Genomic DNA, 23,443 nt, shown 5'->3' on the forward strand with positions numbered 1-23,443 from the left:
ATACAAGCCCAGAGCCATCAGATGACAAGCCATTTAATACTAGAATCATTTTTGTCAACCTCCTTTGAACCTTCTCCAGTTTCAGCACATCCTAAGACTGTTCACTATATTCCAATTGTTCATTATACTTATAAATTCTCAACATTACATCTTTGCTTTTATATTGTAGTACTCTTGAAATAAATGCTAACATTGCATTTGTCTTCTTTACCACAGACACAACATGCAACCTACACTCATTCTCCACACATCCTCATCAATTACCCCTACAGTTTACTACACACACTGGGGCAATATATTGTGGACATTTGGAATATGGGAGGAAACTGGAGAACCTGGGAAAAAAAACATTATCAGGAGGAGATTTTTGATCTCCAAATTTGAGGAAGGACATTCTTGCTATTGAGGGAGTGCAGCGTAGGTTCACAAGGTTAATTCCTGGGATGGCGGGACTGTCATATGTCAAAAGATTGGAGCGACTGGGCTTGTATACTCTGGAATTTAAAAGGCTGAGAGGGGATCTTATTGAAACACATAAGATTATTAAGGGATTGGACACGCTGGAGGCAGGAAGCATGTTCCCGCTGATGGGTGAGTCCAGAACCAGAGGCCACAGTTTAAGAATAAGAGGTAGGCCATTTAGAACGGAGTTGAGGAAAAACTTTTTCACCCAGAGAGTGGTGGATATATGGAATGCTCTGCCCCAGAAAGCTGTGGAGGCCAAGTCTCTGGATGCTTTCAAGAAAGAGATGGATAGAGCTCTTAAAGATAGCGGAATCAAAGGTTATGGGGATAAGGCAGGAACTGGATACTGATTGTGGATGATCAGCCATGATCACAGTGAATGGCGGTGCTGGCTCAAAGGGCCGAATGGCCTACTCCTGCACCTATTGTCTATTGAGAGCTTGCAAACTCCACACAGACAGTACCAAAGGTCAGGATCAACATTGGATCTCAGGCACATTGAGGCAGCAGCTCTACTGACTGTGCCAATATTGCTCATAGAACAATCGTATGGTTTTGTTTTGTGACCAACTTTCATCACGCTTCCCTTGCCTCCTTTCCCAAATGCATTTACACCTGAGGAATCCTCTTCCTTGGTCTCCAGAAATCAAATACAAGGGTCCTTCAGAATTAAGTGTTTATTCCTGAGTGAATACTGACCCTGATTATTAGCTGGCTTGTCCATACCGCATTATATCTGACAGGACTGCATTTACAAGAACAACTCAGATAGATTTCCCTTCCTCTCACCTCCGCACCAACGGCGAAGGCAATTGCTCAAATGTTACCTTCAATAGGAACGGCTAACTCAACAAACATCTTCTGACAAATCAGATGGTTCAATTTAATATTAGAGAATGCACACAGTAAGTACACAGCCTGAAATTCTTACTCTTCACAGAAACATCCACACAACAAGCAACACCAAAGGATAAATGATGGTAATATCAGAACCCCAATATCCCGACTCTCCCCTCCCATGCACAAATAGCAGAAGCATTGACCCACCCCTTCCCACGCACCCCACTTGCAATGGCAGAGACACCACCTCCCTCCCACCTTCCCACCATACAAGCAATAGCAAATGCCCCCAAAGAGACCTTGATCCCGAGTCCATCAAAAACTACAGTCCAACCCAGCGCTTTGGTATCTCAGACAGACACCCTCTCACCCACAAGGGAGAGAGAGATTGATCGTGCACACCAAGAGCAGGAGACCAGCAACTGGATGTTCCGATGTTACAACCCTCCGCATCGTTTCTCCAGACCCCCCACCACCCGACAGGCCCACACCCTCCATCAAGAGAGAGAGGGAGGGGTCGCTCGAGTGCACACCACCTGCTGTCTCGATATTTTTGTTTCCCATGAAGCTTCAGCACATTTAAGCCACAGTACCACTGTGGGATTTCTTGTTCAACCTTAACCTGCATTTCTCAAATAGATTTCCTTACCTATCTGATAACGTTTCAATATCAAACAGTCTTTCTTTTCAAGGAATCTTACCAAGCCAGAAAATGCCAGGATAACCACGGCAGCCACAAGCTGAGCCAAGAAGATCACCAGGATTACCAAGAAAAACTGGAAAGAGAAATTACAAAAATTAACACCCTGTTTTTTTAATTTGTTTCTGGTACCATGGGAATTTAAAATGCTTCAGAAATATTTTCCGTTCGTACATTTAGTTAAAAAATAACAGTTTTAGCTTGAGGGCAGCTCAGTGAACTGAGGTATCAAATTATTGAATCTGTAGGAAAAATAAGTTAATTATTATAGTGCTGCCTGTGTGGACTTTGTACATTCCCCAACTGACCACTTGAGTTTTTTTCTGGGTGATCTGGTTTCCTCCCATGCCTGTTGTTTGTGATATATTGTATACAGATAATATGGACGAAAATATAGATGGATGCCTTGGTAAGTTTGCAGATGACACCAAGATTGGTGGTGTTGTAGACAGATCAAAGGATACAACAGGATATAGATCAGCTATGGACATGGGCAGAGGAATGGCAGATGAAGTTTAATCCAAACAAGTGTGAGATGTTGCACTCTTGCAGGAGACATGTACAGTTCATTGCAGAACCCTCAACAACATTGATAAATAGAAGAATTTTGGAGTCCAATTTAATACTTCCCTAAAAGTGGTCATGTAACGAGACGGGGTGGTAATGAACAAAAGAGATTCGGCAGATGCTGGGAAACCAAAGTAACACACAAAATGCTGAAGGAACTCAGCAGGTCAGGCAGTGGCTATGGAAATGAATAAATGGTCGACATTTTGGGCTGAGGCCCTTTTTAAGGACTGGAAAGGAAGGGGGAAGAAGTTAGAATAAGAAGGTGTGGGAAGGGGAAGGATTACAAAGCCTGCTGGTGATAGGTAAAACCAGGTTAGGGGAAAATGGGAAAGTGAAGGGGGGGGGGGAGATGAAGTTAGAAGCTGGGAGGTGATAGGTGGAAGAGGTTAACCTTCCCCTTGAAGGGTAATGTAATTGGGAGTGCAGCAAACTGACCAGCAAGCACTCGTTTACACTAATCTCCCACTAATCCCATTTTATTCCCCTGATATTCATGCCAACACCTTCCAATCATGCTCCTACACACTAGGGGCAAGTTACACTGGCCTACCTACTCGTGTGTCTTTGGAATATGGGAAGAAGCTGGAACTCATGGTGGAAACACGTGGCCAGCGGTCAAACGTGCGTACTCCAGGTAGACAGTACAGAGGTCAGGACTGAGCCAGCTGCATGGACTAGAAATATGATCTAAGTAACTTTGACTGTGGAATGATTGTTGCTATCAGATGGGATGGTTTGAGTTACTCAGAAATTTAGGATTGTCATGCACAATCTCAAAAATAAGCAGGAATTATTGCAGGGAATTGTGCGACAAACAAAAATCATCTGGTGAGCAGCAGTTCTGTGAGTAATAATGTCTTGCTGATGAGACAGGTCAAAGGAGAATGGCCAGACTAGTTCAAGCTGACGGAAAGACAACAGTAACTTAGATAACCATGTGTTACAACAGTGGTGTGTAGAAAAGCACACAGTTCTAGATATTTAGAGGAACAAACTTGTGAAGAAATCACTGACTGCTGCAAGAAACATAGATTGTTGTAGTAAGTGATTTTTACTTTCCACATATTGCCTGGGAATCCCATACTGTAAAATAACTAGATGGGATAGAGTTTGTCAAATGAGTTCAGGAAAGTTTCCTTCATCAGCATGTAAGAAATCCCAAAGAGAAAGCGTGTGATACTGGATCTGCTAATAGGGAATGAGGCAGGGCAGGTGACAGAAGTTTGTGTAGGGGAACACTATGCATCTAGTGATAACAATGCTATTAGTTTCAAAGTAAATATGCAAAAAGATAGCACTGGTCCATGGGTTGAGATTCTGAACTGGAGAAAGGCCAATATTGATGGAATCAGAAATGATCTGGCAAATGCAGATTATGACAAGTTGCTTTCTGGCAAAGGTGTACTTGGTAAGTGGGAGGCATTCAAAAGTAACATTTTGAGAGCACAAAGCTTGCACATGCCTGTCAGAATAAAAGGTAAAGATAAATAGTGTAGGGAACCTTGATTTTCAACAGATATTGAGGCCCTGACTAAGAGGAAGAAGGAGGTACATAGTAGGTTAAGGCAGGTAGTAACAAATGAGGTGTTACGAAGTAAAGGAATGCAAGAGAACACTTAAGAAAAAAATCAGGAGGCCTAAAAGGAGGTATGAAGTTGCTCTAGCAGACAAGGTGAAGGAGAATCCTAGGGAATTCTTCAGAGTCAAAGGATTACAAGGGACAAAATTGGTCCTCTGGAAGACCAGAATGTTAATCCATGTGTGGAGCCAAAACAGATGGGGGAGTTCTTAATTTTTTTTTTTTTTTTTTTGCATCTGTATTTACTCAGGAGGTGAATGTAGAGTCCATAGAAGTGAGACAAAGCAGCATCAATTTCATGGACCCCGTACAGATTACAGAGGAGAAGGTGTTTGCTATCCTGAGGGAACTCAGAGTGGATAAACCCCAGGGCCCGAGGAGGTGTTCCCTCGGACCCTATGTGAGGCAAGTACAGAAGTTGCCAGGGCCATAGTGGAGATATTTAAATAATGCTTAGCGATGGGAGAAGAACCAGAGGATTGGAGGATAGCCAATGTTGTTCCACTGTTTTAAAATAGCACTAAATGTAAACTAGGAAATTATAGACCAGTGAGCCAGTTGTGGAAAAGTTATTGTAAGGTATTCTAAGGGATGGGATATATTAGTAATTGGATACCCATGGACTGATTAAGGATAGTCAGCATAGCTTTGTGTGTGGTAGGTCATATCTAGCCAATCATTGAGTTTTTTGAGGAAGTTACCTGGAAAGTGGATGAAGGCAAGGCTGTGGATGTTTGACCGGGTCCCACATGGGAGGTTGGTCAAGAAGCTTCAGTCGTTCGGCATTCAAGATGATGTTGGAAATTGGGTTAGGCAATGGCTTTATCGGAGAAGCCAGAGTGGTAGTAAATGCTTGCATCTCTGACAGGAGACCTGTGACTTATGGTGTGTTGTAGGGATCAGTGCTGGGTCCTTTGTAGTTTGTCATCTAAATCAATGATCTGGTCGATAATGTGGTTAACTAGATCAACATATTTGCAGATGACACCAAGATTGGGGGTGTAGTGGACAGCGAGGAAGGCTATCATAGCTTGTAGAGGGATCTGCATCAGCTGTAAAGATGGGTTGAAAAATGGCAAATGGAATTTAATGCAGAAAAGTGAGAGGTGTTATACTTTGGTAGGATCAAGCAGTGTAGTTCTTACACAGTGAATGGCAGGGCATTGAGGAGTGTGGTAGAACAAAGGGATCTGGGAATACTGATCCATAATTCATTGAAAGTGGTGTCACTTATAGATAGGGCCATAAAGAAAGTTTTCATAAATCGAAGTATTGAGTACAGGTGATGGGATGTTATGTTGAAGTTGTACAAGATGTTGGTGAGGCCTAATTTGGAGAATTGTGTGCAGTTCTGGTCACCTGCCTACAGGAAAGATGCAAACAAGATTGAAAGAGTACAGAGAAATTTTACAAGAATGTTTCCAGGTCTAGAGGACCTGAGTTATAAGGAAAAATTGAATAGATTAGGACAGTATTCCTTAGAAAAGAGGATTGAGAGATTTGATAGAGGTATACAAAATTATGGGGAGTATAGATAGGGTAAATACAAGCAGGCTTTTTCCACTGAGGTTGGGTGGGACTGCAACCAGAGGTCATAGGTTAAGGGTGAAAGGTAAAAAGTTTAAGGTGACCATGAGGGGAAACTTCTTCACTCAGAGGGTCGTGAGATTGGGGACCGAGCTGCTAGCACAAATGTGCATATGAGCTTGGCTTCAACGTTTAAGAGAAGTCTGGATAGGTGAATGGAGGGCAGAGGCATGGAGGGCTATGGTCCTGGCGCAGGCTGATGGGAGTATGCAGTTTAAATGGTTTTGGCATGGACTAGATGGGCCGAAGGGCCTGTTTCTCTGCTGTACTTCTCTATGACTGCTTGACGTAGATGGGCTACAGTAGGCTCCACTCCTGCAGCCACATTATTTGGTATACTCCTGTATCTAATAGGGTGGTCACTGAATCTATATGAGTGTCACAGCCACAGCCTTAACTAGATCATCCATTGAACACCAAGAAAGTAACTAACCTCTATCCCCCCTCCAAAACCACGTATTATTTAAAGGGACCATCAACTACCTCACGTTCCTTCTAGATCTTGCTACAATTCTCATCACAGAGAAAGGAAGGGTTATTAGGTTCAATCTGACCTGAAGCTGACAATGAAAGCATTAAAGTGAATCCTGAGTATTCACTCATTTGCCATTCCCCATTTGCTCATTCTCCAGATTATCATCAAGAGTTCAGAGCAGAATAAATGTACAAACTTTCTGTTAATGTCTCCCCATTGTATATTACTCCAGTGTGTGAGAATATGATTTTCATACCTGTGGAACTCATTGACATTTTTAAACAAAATGATAAACATCATTGAAAGGACAACTTCAATTCCCTAATTCCCGCTCCTTACAGATTAAACCTGATGATATTCATTACTTCTGGGGAATACTTGTTAATCTTAAATGATTTTCTCTCTCCAAAGCCTAACTTGTTACTCCCTTAACAAACATTACTTCCTGAACTAACTTGTTACCAGCCCATATTCTCAGTGTTTCCGTATAAAAATCAGTATTTTTGCTTTTATATCATCTTCTTGTTCTTGTGATGCTTCTATTTTACGTCTGTGAACTTTCCTATTCAGATGCCGAATTGAATTGAATTGACTTTATTTCTTACATCCTTCACATACATGAGGAGTAAACATCTTTATGTTACATCTCCATCTAAATGTGCCATGTGCAATCATAGTAACTTATAATAATTTATAATAAATAAAACATTCAATGTAATATAGAGTACACTCAAGACAGCATGAATTAATTGGTCTGACGGCCTGGTGGAAGAAGTTGTCCCGGAGCCTGTTGGTCCTGGCTTTTATGCTGTGGTACTGCTTCCCGGATGGTAGCAGTTGGAATAGATTGCGGTTGGGATGACTTGGGTCCCAATGATCCTATGGGACCTGTTTACACACCTGTCCTTGTAAATGTCCTGAAACATGGGAAGTTCACAACTACAGAGGCGCTGGGCTGTCCACACCACTCTCTGCAGAGCCCTGAGATTAAAGGAGGTACAGTTCCCATACCAGGCAGTGATGCAGTCAGTCAGGATGCTCTCAATTGTGCCCCTGTAGAAAGTTCTTAGGATTTGGGGGCCCATAACAAACTTCCTCAACCGTCTGAGCTGAAAGAGGCGCTGTTGTGCCTTTTTCACCACACCGCCGGTATGTACAGATCACGTGAGGTCCTCAGTGATGTGGATGCCAAGGAACTTGAAGCTGTTTACCCTCTCAACCCCAGATCCATTGATGTCAATAGGAGTTAGCCCGTCTCCATTCCTCCTGTAATCCACAACTTGCTCCTTTGTTTTTGCAGCATTGAAGGACATTGCTAACTGTCACCTTGTGTATCCATGCCCACTCAGATCAGATTTGTGTCTCTTCCTTCCTGCTAGTCTGCTGTAACTATTTCTATCATTCCTGAACCTATCCTGTGTTTCTTTGGTAATGCTCCTCACTGTTGTATTTTTCATCGATTAGATTATGAGGACACGCAGTCCTCTTTTATTGCCATTTAGTCATGCATGCATTAAGAAATGATACAATATTCCTGCGGTGTGATATCACAAAACACAGGACAGACCAAGACTGAAAAACTAACAAAACCACATAATTATAACATATAGTTACAACAGTGCAACAATACCATAACTTGATGAAGAACAGTCCATGGCACAGTAAAAAAGTTCAAAGTCTCTCAAAAGTCCCACATTTCATGCAGACGGGAGAAGGAAGAAAACTCTCCCTGCCATGCCCGACCACAGTCCGACTCTGAATCGTTCGAAAACTTCGAGCTCTGATCAGCCCTCCGACACTGAGTATCGAGCACCATCTCTATCCGAACGCTTCAACCTCAGCCTCGGTCACCAGCAGCAGGCAAAGCCGGGGATTTTGGGGCCTTCCCTCTGGAGATTCTCAATCGCACAGTAACAACAGCAGCGAACCATTTATTATGTCAGGTCAATGACTTAACTAGTAAATGTATTTTGTGATTCTGGAATTTGTAATTGCTCTTCATTCTGGAAGCTTAAATAATTATTCAGGGTCTCTAATTTCACGACCACCTCGTGGTGTACTTATGCAGAATTTGTAAATAAGTCATGTGGTTATTCAACATAATGATCTCATCATGTGTATATACAACAGAAACACCATCTGTTGGCTGGTCTTACTCCCAAACCAGAATAAAGTACACAGCATTGTTTATACTTCCCTGGTATGCTGTAGATATTGTGGCTCGACTTTACCAGCACTGCCACAGAAACAAAGTCCTACCTTCTGCTAGTCACTCATCCCGTTACCGTGAGCATTCACCTGGCACTGTCTTCTCATCCCTTTTGCCTTCCATCTCATCACAGCTCTTCCATGTGTTCAGTCTGCATGTTCCCTTCACTTTGCAGCTTAAGACTCTTCTGTCTCCAATGTTTCTCAGAGCATCAAGCTGAAGCTGTAATTTCTGGATCCACCCATGCCACTGAGAACTTGCAGCACGTTGTTTTAGAGTCACAGTGTCAAACTTCAGGGAAATAGACCTCTGGACCCATCAACTCCATGCTAACCATTCAACACCCGTGTATGCTAATTTTATTTTGCTTTCCCCACATTCCCATCAACATCCCTAGATTCTACCAATCACCTTCACACCAGGAGCAATTTTCTTAGGACAAATAACCTTATGCATATCTTATGTTTTATTGGTTTTGGTTTTAATCAGAATTCCCCTCCACCATCAGATTTCTGAATGGTCCATGAACCCAACCTCACTATTTTGCTCTACTTATAGAGTAATAGAGCACAACAGCACAGAAGCAGGTCCTTCAGCCCATCTAGTCTGTGCCAAACATTTACTGTCCCCCGTACCATCAACCTGCAACTGGACCATAGCCCCCCACAGCTCTCCCATCCATGAAACTTCTCTTAAATGTTGAAATCAAATCCACATCCACCAATTCTGCAGGCAGCTCGTTTCACACTTACAGTTCTTATTGTAAGGCATTTTTTTTAATGTCTTGCACTGTAAGGCTGGCACAAAGTAACAAATTTCACGATGTTATGCATTTCAGTGATTCTAATTCTGATTACGACATGACTCATATTTTGCAGTGATTACAGTGAACCTAATAAAGTGATCACTGAGTTTGCTGCTGTAGCTCACACACTTCAAGGTTCGATGTGCTGCGCATTCAGAAATTATCTTCTGCGCACCGCTGTCATAATGCATTGTTATATAAGTAACTGTCACTGTCCTGTCAGCTTGAAAACAGTTTGATCATTCTCCTCAGACCTCACTCATTATCAAGGCATTTTCGTCCACAGAAATGCCACTCACTAGATTTTTTTTTTGTTTTTCACACTCTTCACTGTATACTCTGGAGACTTGTGTGTGTAAAAGTCCCAGGAGATCATCAGTTTCTGAGATACTGAAAACACACTGTCTAATACCATCAGTCATTCTGTGGTCAAAGTCCCTTGGATCACATTTCTTCCCCATTCTGATGTTTGTTCTAAACAACTGAACCTCTTGACCATGTCTGCATGCTTTTATACACTGAGTTGCAGCCACATGATAGGCTGATTAGATATTTGCATTAACAAGCATGTGTGTGGGCACGTGGCCAAGGGGTTAAGGCATTGGACTAGCTATCTGAAGGCCGTGAGTTCGAGCCCCAGCCGAGGGAACGTGTTGTGTCCTTGAGCAAGGCACCTAATCACACAGTGCTCTGTGACGACACTGGTGCCAAGCTGTATCGGTCCTAATGCCCTTCCCTTGGACAACATTGGTGTCGTGGAGAGTGAAGACTTTCCAGGGGCAGATCCATGGTCTCGCAAGACTAATGGATGCCTAATTAACAAGCAGGTGTACAGGGGTACTTAATAAAGAGGCCCCTAAGTGTACAACAAGATCAACCAATTGGTGCTTAACAGGAAAGTCAGAGGTACCAGCTTCTTTCCTTTGGACAATGAGAAGAGAAAACAAATAAGAATGTTTTACTCACTATCATTAGCATGCACTTGTTTTCTTTCATTGCACCACAGCATCCCAGGAAGCCAATGACCATTAAGAAAGCCCCTAGTGCAATGCAGAGATAGCCGACATTTGCTATCACCTTCAGGGACACTGACACATTCTCCAGGACTGCAAAGAAAGATCCACCATCCACTTTAATCCAGATCCCTACGCCCATTATAGCGGCACCTCCGATCTGCAAAAGACACAGAATCCCTGTTACTAAAAGAAGGGTTGACCATCTACATGGAGGGACACTGCAGATGCTGGAAATCTGGAACAACACACATGGAATTCAGCAGGGCAGCACCGTAGCATTGCGACTGGCGCAACGCCTTGCAGCGCCCGCTTTAATTTCAGAGTTCGATTCCCGCTGCCATCTGTGAAGAAGTTGTAAGTCCTCCCCATGTCAGTGTGGGTTTCGTCCCACATTCTAAAGAGGTACAAGTTGTGGTTAGTGAGTTGTAGTAATGCAACATTGGCACTGGAAGCATGGCGACACGTTACTGCCCAGCACAATCCTCGCTGATTTGATTTAATGTAAACGACGTATTTCGCTGTATGTTTCGATGTACATCTCACAACTGAAGCTAACGGCTAATCTCTTTAAATAATCAGTCAACATTTCAAGCTGAAATTCTTCAATCAGGACCTGATGAAGAGTCTCAGAGTGAACATGGGTTTTTTTACCTTTATAGATGCTGCCTGACCTGCTGAGTTCCTCCAGCATTTGTGTGTGTGTGTGTGTGTGTGTGTGTGTGTGTGGGGGGGGGGGGGGGGTGGCTCAGGACTCCCAGTATCTGCAGACTCTCTTGGGTTTATGACCCAGATTACTATGAACTTCTGGTCTCCCAGCTTAAAAAGATATATACCAGCCATCAGGAAGTGTAGCATAGATTCATGTTACTGGTTCCTGGACAGGTGGGATTATCATATGAGGGTTAGAAGACAAAACAGACTGCAGATGCTGGAATCTACATTAAAAACTCAGAACACTTTGTCAGCAAGACAAATAGACACCTAAGAAGGCAAAGGTGTAAGTTTTTCCCAACCTCAGCCTTCCTACTACAATGTGCTGGTAACCTTTCCTGTTCCAAAAAATGAACTGTTTATTCCTCTCTATAGATGCCGCCTGACCTGCTAACAACACATTTTGTACGTGTTGTCCCTTTATATGAAGCATTGCTTTTAGCTCCCAGACCATTCACTGTTGAAGAAATACTTGCATTTATAGTTTGCCATTCATATCGTTTTCAGGGTGACTCCAAGCACACGTTGGAGACAATGGAAAACTATATGAGAAAGGCGGCAGCCATTTTGTGCACCGGAAAATCCCACAACAACAATAACGGCTGGATATTGATTGAAATATAAATACTGACTGTGGGCATTAAGATAATCCTCAGAATTATCCCCACACTGGGAATGTCACCTGTATTTCCTCTTTATAGTTGTCCAAGGAGTCCTTTACATCCACCCAAAAGAGTGGACTGAGGTGATGTTTGGCACAGTCAACCAAGCAGTTCCTTCTGAGTTCTGCGCTGAGGAGTCAGGCTCAATTATTTAAAAACAAGTTAAAAATCTGGTTAAATATTCCATTCAAACATGTCATTCAAATCAAACCTCCAAATAAATTTGTGCCAGAACAGAGAAATGGGTACAGTTTGGGAAATCATCTAAATTTGCAAGAAGGAACTAAATTGTACTCGATATGCTGGATGAAATATTGAGATAGCAGCCTGTAATGATGTGTTGGCGAATTACATTCCGTCATGAATTCCTGATCTTTTAAGGGGAATCCATGTCATTCCCATTGCTTTGAATGGGAACAGCAGAAGGATCAGGCTGGTTGGCTCCTCCTTCCTGCTCGGACTTTCAAATGGACGGTGGCTGCTTCGGTCTTCATCTCAGTTCCACTTCCCTGCTTGCTTTCCGTAAACCAGGACTACTTTACAGCCCACTGACCTGTCAACCTGACTCTGGAACATAATCAAAGCCTACACAGCTCTCTATTGTAGATGGAATCATGACCAGGGAGATGGAATTCACCCTCCTCTCCATCGTAATGGATGATCACTTACAGGGAGACTATATCCCTGGTGCTGGATCTCCCATTAGGGACACAGGTTTTCGGTACGTCCCTTCTGGAGCTTGCTCAGAATTTTCAGGAAGATTATGTTTAGTATCGACCCACTTTGCAGACCTTACTGCAAGTCTGGGCATCAAACAAGTTTGTTCTTCTTTCAACCGATCAAAAGTGTTGCACCAATCTGTAGTAAGACCATAAGACATAGGAACTGAATTAGACCATTCGGCCCATTGAGTCTGCTCTGCCATTCCATCATGGCTGATTATGAGCCCTCTCAGCCTTATTCTCCTTTTCCTCCCTGTAATCTTCAATGACCTTACTAATCAAGAATCTATCAACCTCCACCTTAAATGTATCCAGTGACTTGGCCTCCTCAGCCGTCTGTGGCAAGGAATTCCATAGATTCCCTCTGGCGTCCACATCTCTGTTCTTGTACATCCTTGTATTTTCAGGCTGTGCCCTCTATTCCTAGCTCCTGTTCTTTAGAAAACGTCCTCTCCGCACCCACTCTGTCTAGGCCTTTCCATGTTCAATAGGTTTCAATGAGATTCCCCCCTCCCTTCTTCTAAACTCCATTGTGTAAAGGCCCAGGGCCATCGAATGCTCCTCATATGTTAACCATTTCATTCCCAGTATCATTCTCGTGAACCTCCTCTGGACCCTCTCGAATGCCATCACATTCTTTCTGAGATAAGAGGCCCAAAGCTGCTCACAATACTCCATGCAGTAACAAGCACTTCTAGTGAAATATTCAACGGTTTACTTACAAAGATGATGAAATTGACAGCAAACATTGCCATCTTCAGAAGTTTGTAGAACGACATCTTTTTGTTTGTGTTTTGTATAATCTGAAAATAAAAAAAAGATCATTTTATTTAATATTCTTTATTATAAATAATTCATTTTTTAGAATCTTGTAAAGCAGAACAGCAAGAACAATTCCCTCCTGTGATCTCCTGCTCAGAATTCTTTGGTGGTGTCATTGTTGGGGGACACACTGGGAATGTACCAGCAATGACCAGATCTCCAGCAAGCAAGTTCGACTGATCAAACAGCACTGTGTAAACAATTATACAATTAGATATAATTGTAAGCACATATAACAAAACCAAGTCCAGGAGGAACAAGCAAATTTGCGGCTGCAATTTAATACATACTTAATTCACATTAACTTAGAAAGTATACAATACAAAGAATTCCTATTTCAAATATTTTCAAGGCTTCCTATGAAACATGGAACCTGTGATCCACAACTCTGTGCAACCCATACACATGAAACAACTTACCTACTGGATGTTACACCGCTGGCGTTTAAGGCAGCAATGAAGGTCCTCCATTGCTAGTAGTGTTCAGAGATTCCTCCCTTGTGTCAGTAACTTCTTCTCCATTTTCACTACTGTCAGTCACACAAGTTCCGTGTGGAGACTCAGAAAACATAGAAACATAGACATCTACAGCACATTACAGGCCAACCATGTAACCTACTCTAGAAAGTGCCTAGAATCTCCTTACCGCACAGCCCTTTATTTTTCTGAACTCCGTGTACCACTCAGATGCAGAAGCATTCTTCGTTGCTGTTTCTGTGACAATTTTGTTTCACCAGTCAGGGTTGTTAGCCCTGAGATGAACCCCTGAACCTGGAGGTCTGGTGGACCACTCTGGCATCTACTCTTTGACCTGTTTGGCATAGGTGATCCAACCAAGAGCCAGAACATAAAGCCCTGACCCCAGCTAGCATAGCTCTCCAGGCCAGTGAGGTACACAAGCCAACAAACCATGACAAGATTGCGGTCCTCTTGGAGAAAACATTAAGACATCGCACATGCAGGAGTTAAACAGTTCGACAGAAGGATTAGCCAACCTAATAAAAGGGCATTGGCATGTAACATGGAACTCTTTTTCCCTCCGTACAGATGCTACCTGACCTGCTGATCATCCAATATTTTCTGTATCTAACACTTCCAGCGCTCTATTTTGCTCTTGGAAGCTTTTTGCAAATTGTGGTTTGTGTGCAAGGTTCTGGTCAACATGCTCTGGGAAAGACCGTAAGACCTAGGAACAGAATTAGGCCATTTGGCTCATCGAGTCTGCTCTGCCATTTGGTCGTGGTTGATTTATTATCCTTCTCAACCCCATTCTACTGCCTTCTCCCTGTACTTTTTGACACCCTAACTAATCAAGAACCTATCAAGCTCCACTTTAAATATAGCCAATGACTTGTCCTCCACAGCCATCTGTGGCAATGAATTCCACTGATACACCACACTCTGGCTAAAGAAATTCCTTGCTCACATCGGTTCTAAAGGGACGTCCTTGTATTCTGAGGCTGTGCCCCCTGGAGGTAAGGTGTTCTCAAGAAGATGCAGTACTAACTCACTGGAATAGAACATAGAATAGTACAGCACAGTACAGGCCCTTCAGCCCACAATGTTGTGCTGACCCTCAAACCCTGCCTCCCATATAAGCCCCCACCTTAAATTCCTCCATATACCTGTCTAGTAGTCTCTTAAACTTCACTATTGTATCTGCCTCCACCACTGACTCAGGCAGTGAATTCCACACACCAACCACTCTCTGAGTAAAAAACCTTCCTCTAATATCCCCCTTGAACTTCCCACCCCTTACCTTAAAGCCATTTCCTCTTGTATTGAGCAGTGGTGCCCTGGGGAAGAGGTGCTGTCTATCCACTCTATCTATTCGTCTTATTATCTTGTACACCTCTATCATGTCTCCTCTCATCCTCCTTCTCTCCAAAGAGTAAAGCCCTAGCTCCCTTAATCTCTGATCATAATGCATACTTTCTAAACCAGGCAGCATCCTGGTAAATCTCCTCTGTACTCTTTCCAATGCTTCCACATCCTTCCTATAGTGAGGTAACCAGAACTGGACACAGTACTCCAAGTGTGGCCTAACCAGAGTTTTATAGAGCTGCATCATTACATCGCCACTCTTAAACTCTATCCCTCGACTTATGAAAGCTAACACCCTATAAGCTTTCTTAACTACCCTATCCACCTGTGAGGCAACTTTCAGGGACCTGTGGACATGTACCCCGAGATCCCTCTGCTCCTCCACACTACCAAGTATCCTGCCATTTACCTTGTACTCTGCCTTGGAGTTTGTCCTTCCATAGTGTACCACCTCACACTTCTCCGGGTTGAACTCCATCTGCCACCTCTCAGCCCACTTCTGCATCCTATCAATGTCTCTCTGCAATCTTTGACAATCCTCTACACTATCTACACCACCACCAACCTTTGTGTCGTCTGCAAATTTGCCAAAACACCCTTCTACCCCCACATCCAGGTCGTTAATAAAAATCACGAAAAGTAGAGGTCCCAGAACAGATCCTTGTGGGACACCACTAGTCACAATCCTCCAATCTGAATGTACTCCCTCCACCACCACCCTCTGCCTTCTGCAGGCAAGCCAATTCTGAATCCACCTGGCCAAACTTCCCTGGATCCCATGCCTTCTTTCTGAATAAGCCTGAGTGGTTCAAGTGAAGAGAGATGTTCGAGGCTGGTGTCCTCCTTGACGCAGGAAGAGATGAATAATGTTTTGATGCCTGGTTTAGAAGGGGGAAAAAAGGGATGCTGTATCCATTGGCAAATAATTCAACCACCATCAATCAGTGTTTGTAAAAGGGAAGTGGACAACCACCTGAGAGTGAATTAATGCAAAACTATGGGGAAAGAGTGGGGGAATAGCCCGACGGGCCAATCCTCATGGTGCATCCTCAATCCTCTGGAGAGTGAACCCATGGAAAGCATCTCACCTAGATGGTTTCTCTGGCTGTGTTCTTATACTGTGCAGATCAGATCAGCAAGAAAATTTGCAGACAGTTTTAACCTCCTCCTGCTACAATCTGTGACTCCCTCCTGCTTTAAGAAGACCACTGTCATTCTGGTACCTAAGAAAAATAAGATAACGTGCCTAAACGACTGCCACCCATTGACTCTATCATCTACCATCACGAAGTGCTTCGAGGAGCTGGTCATGGCACGCATCAACTCCTGCCTTCCAGACAACCTCATCCCAATGCAACCTCATCCCAATGCAATCCCGCTGGCACAGGCCTACAGTGGATGCCATCTCTCTGGTCCTACTCTCATCTCTGGAGCATCTGGACAGTAAAGACACCTACAACAGACCAGCCCCAAATGTCAACTGTTTACTGACTTCCATAGATGCTGCCTGGCCTGCTGAGTTCCTCCAATATTTTGTGTGTGTTACGTCAGACTATTGCTTATTGACTATAATTCAGCCTACAATACTATAATTCCAAGCAAACACATCAGGAAACTCTGAAACACACATAAAAGTTGCTGGTGAATGCAGCAGGCCAGGCAGCATCTCTAGGAAGAGGTGCAGTCGACGTTTCAGGCCGAGACCCTTCGTCAGGAAACTCTGAAACCTGGGATTCAGTGTCTCCCTCTGCAACTGGATCCTTAACAGGCTGCAGTCAGAAATGATAGCAGCAACACATCCAAAACAATTAATCTAAACACTGGTGCTCAACAGGGCTGTGCCCTCAGTCCCCACCACACCCCCTGTGCACACATGACAGCATACGGCCAGATACTGCTTTAACTCCATCTACAAGTTTGCAGGGGTAGGAGATGGATAAATGGCGTCATGACCACAACCTTTCCTCAATGACAGCTAAATGAAGGAGATGACCATTGCCTTCAGGAAGGGAATGGGTGCACGAGCTCTTCTCTACATCAGTGATGCTGAGTGGGGTGAAAGCTTCAAGTTCCTATAGATTGTACTAGTCCAACCACATAGATTGCATGGCAAGAAAGCTCACCAATGCCTCTACTTTCTTGGGAGGCTAAAGAAACTTGGCACGTTCCTGCCGACCCTTACCAATTCTTATCCATGCACCATAGAAAGCACCCTATTTGTATGCATCAAGGCTTGGTAAAGCAACTGCTCTGCAAGTGAGTGCAGAAACTGGCCATGCCATTAGATCCTGTGCAGATTAGCTGGCAGGAGTATTTGCAGACATTCTTAACCTTTCCCTGCTTCAGTCTGTGATTTCCTCCTGCTTGAAGACCATTATTGTCCATCTACCTCAGAAAAGCAGGATAGTGTGCATAAACGAGCACCGTCCAGTGTCTCTAACATCTACTATCACAAAGTACTTTACCAAGCTGGTCATGACATTGCTTCAGTGAGACAGCCAACGTAATCAAAGATCCCAGCCACCCTAGATAGTCTCTTTTCTCTCCCCTCTCCCATCAAGTTCAAAAGAAGATATAAAAGCCCGAAAGCCTGTACCACCAGGCGCAAGGACAGCTTCTACCCTGCTGTTAGAAGACTATTAAACCTTTCCCTAGTAGAATAGGATGGACTCTTGGCCTTGTAATAAGCTTGCACCTTATTGTGTACTGTACTTTCTCTGTAGCTGTAACATTTTATTCTATATTGTTTCTGCTTTACTGTGTTCTACCTCAATGCACTGTGCAAGACCAGTTTTTCACTGTATCTTGGTATGTGTGACAGCAATAAACCAATTCCATGAGGAGCTGACATAGACTCAACAGGCAAAGCAATATTTTCTCATGGCATGACTGTTTACAGACCCCCTTACAACATAGGAAGAAGTCATTTGGCTCATCGAGCCCGTGCTGACTCAAAGCAATGCAATTACCCTATTAATTTTCCGTTTAACCCAATCTCCCCTCATTCCAACAATCCCCACCCAGATTCCATCATTCACCCAGTCCACTTATTCACACTAGGGGCTATGGAGCAGCCATTTTACTTATCAACCTGCATGTCTTTGGGAGACCCATGGAAATCCTCACTCGCTCAACTCCCAATTGATTCCACAACCCACAGACTCACTTTCAGGGACCCTGCAACTGATGTTCTCAGTCTTATGTACTTAATTTTTAATTGTACAATTTTGTCTGGTTTTGTACATTTGTCAGTCTTTATTTATAAATTCTACTGTATTTCATTATATTCCTGCAAATACTTGCAATAAAATGAATCTCAGGGTGTATAGTGTGACATATACAAACTTTGATAATAAATTTACTTCTAACTTTGACCTACACAATCACAGGGGAACATGCAAACACCACACAGACAGCATCAGAATCACGGAAGTTGTGAAGGAGGGGCTCTGCTAGTTGCACCATGGTGTTGTCTCTTAAACTAGCACACAGCAAGAGCAAATTTACTCACAAGGAAGATGACAGAGATATCAGACAGTGGAAAACAGAATACTTGCTTGTATTAATCTATATTATACTTTGTAATGAATAACACCCTAATAAATGATCAAAATACAGTAACAGTACATCAGATAGTTGGAGTTCTATTGTAGGTTTTCATAAATAAAACAATATGAAGTGGTTCATTCTTAAGAAAAACAGTATTAACTCATTTATTGTACTCCAAACACTGAACATGAAGCACGGTAACCGAACTTCACATAATTACAACATCACATCAGACCAGCCTCTTCAAGTGAACCCCAACTCAATGTCGGTGGCTGCGAATCAGAACCAAAGTCAGGCTTAACATCACCGGCGTATGTCGCGGAATTTGTTAACTTAACAGCAGCGGTACATTGCAATACACAATAAATGTGGGGGGGGGGAAAAAAAAAGAAAAAACAGTGCAAAAGCAGAATAAACTGAAAAAGTGAGGTAGTGTTCATGGGTTCAATGTCCATTTAGGAATTGTATGACAGAGAGGAAGAAGCTGTTCCTGAATCACTGAGTGTGTGCCTTCAGGCTTCTGTACCTCCTACCTGATGGTAACAATGAGAAGAAGGCCTGTCCTGGGTGATGGATCCTTAATAATGGGTGCTGCCTTTCTGAGGCACTTCTCCTTGAAGATGTCTTATGTACATCACCTTACACAGGACTCACCTCACCCCGCCGCCCAGAATTCACTAAAACCGCATTGTAAGCCTGTCCGGAGCTCAGCTCAGGTCCTATGTCCCACGGGTGGAGGCACAGCGGGTGTGTTGACAGGCAGGGGGGTCCTCCCAATCTTGGCGGGCCGGTTTAAGGCGATGTACCGGAATACATTCAGGTTCACCTCTCCTATACTGCAGGACAAAAACTTAAAGATGGCGCCGGTAACCTCCCGAGCAAACTGCCCTCTCCCCGAGAAACCCTTCTAAACCTCCAGTCCAGATCAACAACAGCCTGGCGAAGCTACTGACCCAGCCGGAGACCACCGCGCCAGAACTGCGTCTCAAACTCCGGACCGCACCTGGACCCGGCCAACGAGGCCCACCACGTTCCCGGAGACCCGCGGCCTGCTACCGCGCCGGAGCGCTTGGAGACGCGGCCCATTCCGAGCAGCACCTCTCCGGAGCAGACGACCACACAGAAGTGACGGCGGAGACCTCAAGGTGCCCCCGGAGCGACCACCGAAAAGCCCCGTTGGTGGTCATCCACAGCTGCCAGACATGAGGCCTCCGCCGCCGACCTCGGAAATAGAGCCCGAGGCTCGGCTGGAGCGGAGGCCTCCGCAACCATGACTCGGCTTACGGACTTGTTTCGGCCAGGAGCCCGGCCATCCGGGATTAAGTGTCGGCTTCGGGGCCCGACCCAATCGACAGCCCGGGCCCCCGGCAGCTGGAAGTGGCAGTGAACCGTTACTCGGCTCGGCCCGGCCCGACCCGACAACGCGACCAGCCGATCGATCCCCGCGGGACGTGTCCACCAACCTCAAAGAACTGACAACAACACACTGCATCGATGGAAACCTGGAAAGATGCACTATTTACTGAGGAAGCGTGGGAAAAGAGCTGGGCTGCTGGTCAGATTGAAGCTGGGGGGCTTCAGGGTCCCTATGCCCACCATCCTACTAGCTAATGTGCGAGCCTCAGAGAACAAGGTGGATGATCTTAAAGGGAGACTCACCTACTGCAGGGAGATGCAGAACTGCTGTGCATAATGTTTCACTGAGACCTGGCTCTCCCCTGCCTCCCCGACTGTGCCATCCGACTGGAGGGATTTTCGATCCATCAGATGGATCGCATGGCGTCTTCGGGCAAGACGAGGGGAGGTGCTGTCTGCCTACTGATCAACACTGGGTGGTGTTTGGACACAGTGGCACCGACAAGCTCCTGCAGCCCGGACCTGGAACACCTGTCGGTGAAGTGTCGTCCCTACTATCTGCCATGGGAATTCACCTTGGTCATACTGACAGTGGTCTACATTCCCCCCCAGGTGGACGTGGAGTGTGCTCTGAACATACTGTATGCCAACATCAGTGAACTTGAGACCAGGTTTCTGGAGGCTTTGCTCATTACAGCCAGGGACTTTAACCAGGCCAACCTCAGAAAGGTGCTGCCAAAGTTATACCAACATGTCTCCTGCCCCAGTAGAGGCCCGAATATACTTGACCACTGCTACACAGATGTGAAGGATGCCTACCGTTCCATCCCACAACCTTACTTCGGAAAATTGGACCATCAGGCCGTACTCCTCCTCCCGGCTTACAAACAGAAACTGAAGCGGGAGGTCACGGTGTCAAAAGTAGTGTCGCGTTGGATGGAAGAAACGGATGAAGTCCCCCGTGACTGCTTTGAATCGGTGGACTGGTTAGTACTCAAGTACTCGGCAGCTAACCTCGATGAGTATGCCTCAGCTGTCACAGACTTTATTTGGAAATGCACGGAGGACTGTGTGTCTCGCAAGATGATCCGGGTATTCCCTAACCAGAAACCTTGGATGAATTATGAGGTCAAGTCCCTTTTAAAGACTAGAGCTGCGGCTTTTAGGTCCGGGGATACCAGTCGCTACATGGAATCCAGGCGTGGACTCCGGAAAGCCATTAAGGGCACCAAGAGGCAATATTGAGCCAAGTTGGAAGCCCAGGCTAACCAAAAAGATGCCAGTAGACTATGGCAGGGTCTAAATGAGATCACTGGGTGCAAAGAAAAGGCTGGGAATATCGATAACTGTGGCGCTTCTCTTCCTGATGAACTTAACATATTCTACGCAAGATTCAAACAGAAGAGGAGCGTCCCGCTCCCTCTGGATGAACCGGACCTGGTGGAATCGAGATTCATCGTCACCGAGGAGGACTTCAGAAGGGCCTTCCTGAAGACAAATCCAAGGAAGGGGATGGGCCCAGATAGCATCCCGGGACGGGTTCTCCGAGCCTGTGCAAGCGAGCTAGCTGGAGTGTTTGCTGACATCTTCAACTGCTCCTTGCTTCAGTCTAAGATCCCCTCGTGTTTTAAGAAGGCAATGATAATCCCAGTGCCGAAGAAGAGCAAGGTGGCATGCCTGAATGACTATCAACCTGTGGCTCTGACATCAATTGCTATGAAGTGTTTCGAGAGATTGGTTATGGCACACATCAGCCACAGCCTATCGGTCAACCTTGACGCTTTGCAATTCGCCTACCGGAGCAACAGGTCAACGGCAGATGCCATCTGTCTGGCCCTACATTCCTCCTTAGAACACCTGGAGAATGAAGACGCATACGTAAGGCTCCTTTTCATTGACTACAGCTCTGCCTTTAATACCATCATTCCAAATAAGCTGATTCCTAAGCTCCGGAACCTGGGCCTTAGCACTCAGATCTGCAGCTGGATCTTCAACTTCCTCACAGACAGGACCCAGGCTGTAAAAATAGGGGACAAGTTCTCCTCTACAATCACTCTGAGCACCGGTGCCTCACAAGGCTGTGTACTCAGCCCCCTGCTGTACTCACTGTACACCCATGATTGTGTAGCCAAGTTTCCATGGAACTCAATATATAAGTTTGCTGATGACACAACAATTGTAGGCCGCATCTCGGGTAATGATGAGTTTGAGTACAGAGAGGAAATTAAGAACCTAGTGGCATGGTGCGAAGACAATAACCTATCCCTCAACATCAGCAAGATGAAGGAATTGTTTGTTGACTTCAGAAGGAGTAGCAGACTGCACGACCCAGTCTACATCGGTGGTGCGCAAGTGGAACAGGTCAAAAGCTTTAAGTTCCTCGGGGTCAATATCACAAATGACTTGACTTGGTCCAACCTTTACTTCCTGAGAAATCTAAAGAAATTTGGCCAGTCCCCTAAAACTCTCACTAATTTTTATAGGTGCACGGTAGAAAGCATTCTTCTAGGGTGCATCACAACCTGGTATGGAAGTTGTCCTGTCCAAGACCGAAAGAAGCTGCAGAAGATCGTGAACACGGCGCAGCACATCACACAAACCAATCTTCCATCCGTGGACTCACTTTACACCGCACGCTATCGGAGCAGTGCTGCCAGGATAATCAAGGACACGACCCACCCAGCCAACAGACTTTTCGTCCCTCTTCCCTCCGGGAGAAGGTTCAGGAGCTTGAAGACTCGTACGGCCAGATTTGGGAACAGCTTCTTTCCATCTGTGATAAGACTGCTGAACAGATCCTGACCCAGATCTGGGCCGTACCCTCCAAATATCCGGACCTGCCTCTCGGTTTTTTTGCACTATCTTACTTCCCATTTTTCTACTTTCTATTTATGATTTATAATTTAAATTTTTAATATTTACTAATTTTAACTATTTTTATAATATTTAATATTTGTAATCCAGGGAGTGTGAAGCGCAGAATCAAATATCACTGTGATGATTGTACGTTCTAGTACCAATTGTTTGGCGACAATAAAGTATAAAGTATAAAATCTTTTCTCTCCATTCCAAAATGCAAAACGGGCCATCATACAGGAGCCTGAAGTGCGGTTTAAGGTATCACACGGGAGAGAAATCTGAGCTTCCCTGAACTTAATGTCAGCAAACTGCAAGTCCGTGACTGCTGTTTGGTAAGCCTGGACCTCTGGGTCAGCAGTGTAGTCAACCCCTATGTAAACACAAAATAATCTACAGATGCTGTGATCAAAGCAACACTTTAAGTACGCTGGATGAACTCAGCAGGTTGGGCAGCGTCAGTCAGAAACGATGAGTCAACATTTCTAACTGATGCTGCCCAACCTGCTGAATTCAACACCTATGTGTATGGCCTCAATGGTTGGCTGTCAGAAGCAATCTGCCACAGCATTATTTTTCCCCTTGATCCGTCGCGTATCCCCGTGAACACTGATCCGTCGCGTGTCCCCGTGAACACTGATGCGACACGTATCTGTGAACACTGATACGTTACGTCGCGTATCCACGTGAACACTG

At 44.6% G+C, this 23,443-nt stretch overlaps 1 protein-coding gene across 1 annotated transcript in view; it reads right to left on the reverse strand.

Moving 5' to 3' along the window:
• The window catches only part of LOC140191121 (tetraspanin-1-like), a 30,768-nt gene extending 10,713 nt beyond the window's left edge, over positions 1 to 20,055 (reverse strand). The window contains exons 1-4 of the mRNA XM_072248226.1: positions 19,999 to 20,055; positions 13,064 to 13,144; positions 10,197 to 10,403; positions 2,007 to 2,081 (exon numbers count right to left, since the gene is read on the reverse strand). Of these exons, the coding sequence (XP_072104327.1) occupies positions 2,007 to 2,081; positions 10,197 to 10,403; positions 13,064 to 13,120 (339 nt within the window). The 5' untranslated portion in view covers positions 13,121 to 13,144; positions 19,999 to 20,055. The remainder of the gene's footprint in view (positions 1 to 2,006; positions 2,082 to 10,196; positions 10,404 to 13,063; positions 13,145 to 19,998) is intronic.
• Between the last annotated feature and the right edge of the window lie 3,388 nt (positions 20,056 to 23,443).

The sequence above is a fragment of the Mobula birostris genome, chromosome 32 (assembly GCF_030028105.1).
Source record: "Mobula birostris isolate sMobBir1 chromosome 32, sMobBir1.hap1, whole genome shotgun sequence".
Taxonomy (NCBI): domain Eukaryota; kingdom Metazoa; phylum Chordata; class Chondrichthyes; order Myliobatiformes; family Myliobatidae; genus Mobula; species Mobula birostris.